At 57.7% G+C, this 6784-nt stretch overlaps 1 protein-coding gene across 1 annotated transcript; it reads right to left on the bottom strand.

Annotated features, from left to right (window-relative positions):
* On the bottom strand, positions 1–2355 carry LOC100384362 (uncharacterized). Its single transcript, NM_001176908.1, is given in 7 exon segments — positions 1–220; positions 348–416; positions 555–646; positions 766–1265; positions 1359–1760; positions 1858–2057; positions 2231–2355. Coding segments are annotated over 7 exon segments (1407 nt in total). The 5' UTR covers positions 2276–2355; the 3' UTR covers positions 1–121.
* Between the last annotated feature and the right edge of the window lie 4429 nt (positions 2356–6784).

The raw sequence follows: 6784 nt of genomic DNA, 5'->3' as shown, positions 1-6784 counted from the left end.
GCCACGATGGAGATAAAGGTGATGAAGTCCGATTCAAAACTCGAGACACACACGCTGAGCGTCTGCAAAATAAATCTGACGCAAACCTTGGGTTCTTTTTTTGGTGTTAAATGAATCGACTTTATTGGTAGAAGTGGTATGTCTTGGCTCTCAAGATGATCTGCCGAAGCCCACCGATCGGTGACAGTACCATCAGCAGAACACCTAGGACGATGCAGATCTGGAAAACAGCATGGAATGGAACAGAGAGAGAGAGAGAGAGAGTTGGCCATGTCAAGAAGACACATGTGTGCATTCTGCTGAAGGGAGAAAAAATGTCTTGGACGGATTGTTGTTCTTTATCTTACCCAGTTGGTAAACCATGAGATGCTGAAAGTCTTGGGTTTGCATATTGTCAGCCACATGATGCATGGAAGCTGTCAGAAACAAATGGTTTATTAATTTGTCATATGATCTGTTGTTACCAGTCGAACAGGAAGGAACAGGAAAGACATTGCAAGCAACAACTGAAGAAGAAGAATGAAAGGGTTTAATGATCGATGGGAGGAGCTTACGAAATACGTCGTCGGCGCGAAGGCGAATCCACCGAAGAAGCTGAGCAATGCACTGAAGAATGGGAAGGTGATGGCTACGAACATTGTGAACCCTGCACAATTAAAGAGTTGCATCTCATCAGTGTCGATCTGGTTTTCAGACCTTTTCTGATGGAGTCTGTTCATCAGACTGAAGACTTGAGGCTTGTTGGATTCAGAGTCGTTTCATTACCGACGTAGACACTCCGGGCAACGAGGCGGAGCATGAGGGTCGGACGGAACCCAAACTTCCTGACCAGCACCGTCTCTATCATGTCAAACACCGGCATCGCGTACACCTGGTAGCTGCCAATGAGATGGACGACGACCATGACGTTGGCGAGGGCGATGAGCCACTTGGGTTTCCTGAGCGTGACGAGGATGTTCTCGTCGACGCCGTCGCCGAAGGCCCAGTAGCCGACGAGCGAGGCGGGGAAGTAGCACACGGCGACCACGACGTAGGCGACCACCACGCCCTTCCACATGGGCTTCTTGGACGGCTTGTCGGGGGTGGACGGGATGGTGGCCTGGATCTCGAGGACCACGTTGTGCCCCGCGTAGGCGAACGCGACGTCGCCCAGCGCACCGAAGAAGCCGAACACCTTCCCCGGTGTCGTCGTCGCGCGCAGGCCGTAGTGCACGTCCGGCGACTTCCCCTTCTGCGCCGACGCGATCCACGCGATCGTCGAGTAGCTGCAACAAGCATATATATATATCAGTGGTGTTGGCGTACGCATGGGCATGACAGAGATATATATATATAGAGAGGAACGAACGGGAACCCACCAAAGCGACATGACGGCGGCGGCGAGGGAGACGCCGGAGATGGAGTGGAAGTTGGGGAGCTGGGAGAGCACCAAGTGGCAGGAGGCGAAGATCATGATGAAGTAGGTGAGCTTGATGTCCCTGCCCTTGCACCGGTGGTCGTCGTCGCCGCAGACCGTGTCGTGGAACTTCTTCAGCGACGTGCCGCCGGTGACCATGTAGACGATGTTGAGGCCCACCTCCACCACCAGCTGCTGCGGCACCACGATCCACAGGCCCAGCCGCTCGCCGAACGCGTGCTGCCCCAGCTCGTGGTACCGGTCGAAGCGCTTGCCCGGGACCATCTCGTGCATCTCCACCATCTGCCACAGCGTGTACAGCGTGATGATCCACGACAGCAGCAGCACCGCGATGCCGGGGCCCCTGCATATGCATGCATGGCATGATATGATACATCTAATTTAAGCGCGCTCAGAGTCAGTCAGACACAGGCACACAGCTAGCAAGCTAGCGTACGCACCAGCCGAGCTCGGACATGGCGTAGGGGAGGCCGAGCACGCCGGCGCCGACCATGGCGGTGACATTGTGGAAGGCGGAGTACCACCACTTGGCGTTCCTCCGCGCGTTGATGGGGAGCCAGTCGTCGATGGCCTTCTCCTCTGCGGGCCGCCACTGCGAGTCCGGCCAGCGCCCTCCGGGTGTCAGAGGGCGGCTGGCGAGCTGCAGGGAGTTGAGTCGATTTCATCGGTCATCCCCAAATTAAGCGCACAGTCAGATCTTTGTAAACAAAAAAAATCAAACAAGGATCTCTCTTTGCAGGTTTTTAATTAGTATATAACTGTCAATATATCTTGGCGAATTGAGAGCTGTGCTGGAGCGGCCGACCGACGCACCTTGTCCTCCGGAGAAGAGTCGCCGAGCTGTGGCTGCATCTCCATAGCCGGCTCGACGGCGACGGACGAGATAGACAGAACGACAGATAGAGGTCGGAGCAGGGGAAGGTAGCACTAGCTACTGGCTACTGCTAGCTAGCAGAGTTCCAAGTCTTCTTCCTTGCTTTTAATGAATGAATGAATGAATTGTACTACAAGTGCAACGACTGTGCAAGCGAAAGCAATAATCTAGCGCAGAGCTGATGTACTCGGCGAGGACGACGACGACCCGGCCGGGGAGCCTAGCCAGTCAGTCAGCTAGCTAGCCTATGCCTATCAACCGGACATACCTATCACGTGGTCAATCTAGGTAGCTCAGGTTCAAAGCTAGCTCAGACCTGGATAGTTCAGATTCCATGCATGATATTCCAAGCTGCTGAACAAGATCTATGGCCTCCTTTGGAACGGAGTATTAGGAACGGAGTATAAGTAAAACATAGGGATAGAAAAAAATAGGAATAGAGTTATATAACACCTTCAATTTCACATAGAAATTTCCAAGAGATTGGACCTCATGTTAAAAATCCTCCAAAATCACATGATACTCCATTCAATAGAAATTTTATAGGATTTATAGCAACTTAATCCTTTGTTCTAAAAGACCAGATAAAAAAACTTTCTATAGGATTTCAATCCTTCAAAATTACTTTATTTTTCCTTTGTTTGAAAGAAGGCCTATACAGGCCGGTGAGCGAAGGAAATAATGAACACCACTGTACTATGCGTGCGAATACGCAAGGAGACTTTTATTTACTACACGCAGGCTCCGTTCCATGGCGACTTTTGACTTGATCTACACATCTCTCAATTTCAAGAATCTTTTATTAGTCAACCAAAATACAATAATAGCACGGCCCACGTCTCGTCATAATGTTAGGAATAAAAACGGTCGAAAACGGTATTTATTCGGTAATTAATTTTTTAGTCGTTTTTCTTTGATTACGAATAAATAGGATATAGAATATGCAATACAAATTTGTATTCTTGTTTTTAACATCCAGCTTGTTAAGATTCATAAAAAGTAAACCTCAAATTCATCCTATATTTTTTCAAATAATAGATATAAACTTCGGTATGGATTCGAAAACAAATTCGGTAATTGTCGGGGACCATAATTAGGGGGTACCCTCAAGACTCCTAATTCTCAGCTGGTAACCCCCATCAGCATAAAGCTGCTAAGGCCTGATGGGTGCGATTAAGTCAGGGATCAGTCCATTCGAGCGACTCGATCACGCCACGCCCGAGCCTAGCCTCGGACAAGGGCAGCCAGCCCCGGAGGATTTCCGTCTCGCCCGAGGCCCCTCTCCGACGGCGAACATATTTCCGGCTCGCCCGAGGCCCTGTCTTCGCTAAGAAGCAACCCTGACTAAATCGCCGCACCGACCGACCAAATCGCAGGAGCATTTAACGCAAAGGTGGCCTGACACCTTTATCCTGACGCGCCCCCCGGCAGAGCCGAAGTGACCGCCGTCACTTCGCCGCTCTACTGACCGGCCTGACAGAAGGACAGCGCCGCCTGCGCCGCTCCGACTGTAGTGTCACCTGACAGAGTGAGACTGACAGGCAGTCAGGCCCTGCCAAAGGCACCATAGCGAACTCCGCTCCGCCCGACCTAGGGCTTGGACTCGGGCTAAGCCCCGGAAGACGGCGAACTCCGCTCCGCCCGACCCAGGGCTCGGACTCGGGCTAAGCCCCGGAAGACGACGAACTCCACTCCGCCCGACCCAGGGCTCGGACTCGGGCTAAGGCCCGGAAGACGGCGAACTCCGCTCCACCCGACCCAGGGCTCGGACTCGGGCTCAGCCCCAGAAGACGACGAACTCCGCTTCGCCCGACCCTAGGGCTCGGACTCCGCCCTGGCCTCTGCCGACGACCTCCGCCTCGCCCGACCCAGGGGCTCGGACTCGGCCTCGACCATGGAAGACAAACTCGACCTCGGCTTCGGAGGAGCCTCCACATCGCCCAACCTAGGGCGCAGGCTAGCCACGTCAACAAGAGGCGCCATCATCACCCTACCCCGAGCTGACTCGGGCCACAGGGAACAAGACCGATGTCCCATCTGGCTAGCTCCGCCAGATAGGCGATGATGGCACCCCGCATGCTCTGTGACGGCGGCGGCTCTCAGCCCCCTTACGGAAGCAAGAGGACGTCAGCAAGGACCCAACCGCTTCGACAGCTGTCCCTCCGCCGGGCTCCGTCGCTCCTCCGACGGCCACGACATCACACCAGCTGGGTGCCAAAATCTCTCCGGCTGCCACATCGGCATGTACTTAGGGCGCTAGCTCTCCCCCGCTAGACACGTAGCACTCTGCTACACCCCCATTGTACACTGGATCCTCTCCTTATGCCTATAAAAGGAAGGACCACGACCCTCTTAGAGAGGGTTGGCCGCGCGGGGACGAGGACGAGACAGGCGCTCTCTTGGGGCCGCTCGCTTTCCTCTCCCGCGTGGACGCTTGTAACCCCCTACTGCAAGCGCACCCGACCTGGGCGCGGGACGAACACGAAGGCCGCGGGATTCCCACCTCTCTCACGCTGGTCTCCGGCCGCCTCGCTTCTCCCCCCTTCGCGCTCGCCCTCGCGCTCGACCCATCTGGGCTGGGGCACGCGACGACACTCACTCGTCGGCCCGAGGGACCCCCCGGTCTCGAAACGCCGACAGTTGGCGCGCCAGGTAGGGGCCTGCTGCGTGTTGACGAACAGCTTCCCGTCAAGCTCCAGATGGGCAGTCTCCAGCGACCTCTCCAACCCGGGACGGTGCTCCGTTTCGGGAGTCTTGAGTTCATGTCCCTCGACGGCAGCTACGACATGATGCTCCTTCCACCGCCGCGTGACAACGGCAATGGCGGCCGACAGCCCGCCCGCCGGTGGCGGAATCGACGACGTCTTCCCCACGTGGCGGAAGAACAATCTTCGAGCTCGTCCCGCCTTCTTCCCCGTCGGTGGAGGGGAAGGCAGGGCAACCAAGGCCAAGCAGGAGGCAGCGCCTCGTCGGCTGTCGAGCGAGTCGACAGCGCCGACACCCCAACGAGGGGCGCACCGGGTATCGACTTCGCGCCTGAGACGAAGACGAGCGCCGTCTCCCCGCGACACGCCAATCCCGAGCGAGCGGACGACGCCAGCGCGCTCGCGGAGGGCTTGCTGGACGTCACCCTCGTACCTGAGATGACGGTGCAGTCAGTCCCCGACGTGACTTCGTCGCCGCTCGTCGACCAAGAGGTACCGACCGATTCCCACCCTACGTCATTTGGATTCAGCCTCAACCCGCCTAGCGACCTCGCTTTGGCGGACGCTCTCGTAGAGGCGAGTCCAAACCCTCTAGGATTTCGCATGCGGTCGCCTTGGGACCGGTTGACGGACGTCTCGACCTACGGGCCCTCTGGGTCCGAGGAAGACGACGACCCCAGCATCTGTTGGGATTTCTCTGGACTTGGCAACCCCAGCGCCATGCGGGACTTCATGGCCGCATGTGACTTCTGCCTCTCCGACTGTTCCGACGGTAGCCGCAGCCTCGACGACGAGGACTGCGGCCCGAGCCGCGAATGTTTCCACGTCGATCTAGGGGGTCCCTCCGAAGGCAATCATCTCGGCATGCCGGAGGATGGTGATCTCCCTAGGTCGGTGCCCCGCGTTGACATCCCACGGGAGCTAGCTGTGGTCCCCGTTCAGGCGGGGGGTCACGACCCACAACTCGAGCAAGTCCGCGAGGCGCAGGCCAGGTTCGACGAGGGAGCAGGAGCGCTTGAGCCGGTCCGCCGGGACGTCGGGCAGGCATGGGCGGGCCAACCCCCGGTCGGAGAAATACGTCACCTACCCTAGGGCCTCTAGCACCGCATCGCCGACGACGCCAGGGTCAGGCCGCCACCCGCATCTAGTGGCGTCGGCCAGAACCTGGCTGCAGCAGCGATGCTCCTCCGCGCGATGCCGGAGCCATCCACCACCGAGGGTCGGCGAATCCAAGGGGAGCTCAAGAATCTCCTGGAAGGCGCCACGGTCCGACGGGCCGAGAGCTCTGCCTCCCGAAGGCAGGGATACCCCTCGGAACCTCACGCCGCGACTTCCCGATTCATGCGGGAAGCCTCGATCTACACCGGGCGCACGCGCAACACCGCGCCTGCGGCCCCGGGCCGCCTCGGCAACGAGCACCATCATCGCGACCATCGGGCCCACCTCGACGAGAGGGTGTGCCGAGGCTACCACCCCAGGCGTGGGGGACGCTACGACAGCGGGGAAGATCGGAGTCCCTCGCCCGAGCCACCCGGTCCGCAGGCCTTCAGCCGGGCCATCCGACGGGCACCGTTCCCGACCCGGTTCCGACCCCCGACTACTATCACAAAGTACTCGGGGGAGACAAGACCGGAACTGTGGCTCGCGGACTATCGTCTGGCCTGCCAACTGGGTGGAACGGACGACGACAACCTCATCATCCGCAACCTCCCCCTATTCTTCTCCGACACCGCTCGCGCCTGGTTGGAGCACCTGCCTCCGGGGCAGATCTCCAACTGGGACGACCTA

The sequence above is a fragment of the Zea mays genome, chromosome 6 (assembly GCF_902167145.1).
Source record: "Zea mays cultivar B73 chromosome 6, Zm-B73-REFERENCE-NAM-5.0, whole genome shotgun sequence".
Classification (NCBI taxonomy): Eukaryota; Viridiplantae; Streptophyta; class Magnoliopsida; order Poales; family Poaceae; genus Zea; species Zea mays.
Note: the sequence above shows the minus strand (reverse complement) of the source record. Positions and strands in the feature narration are given on the sequence as shown.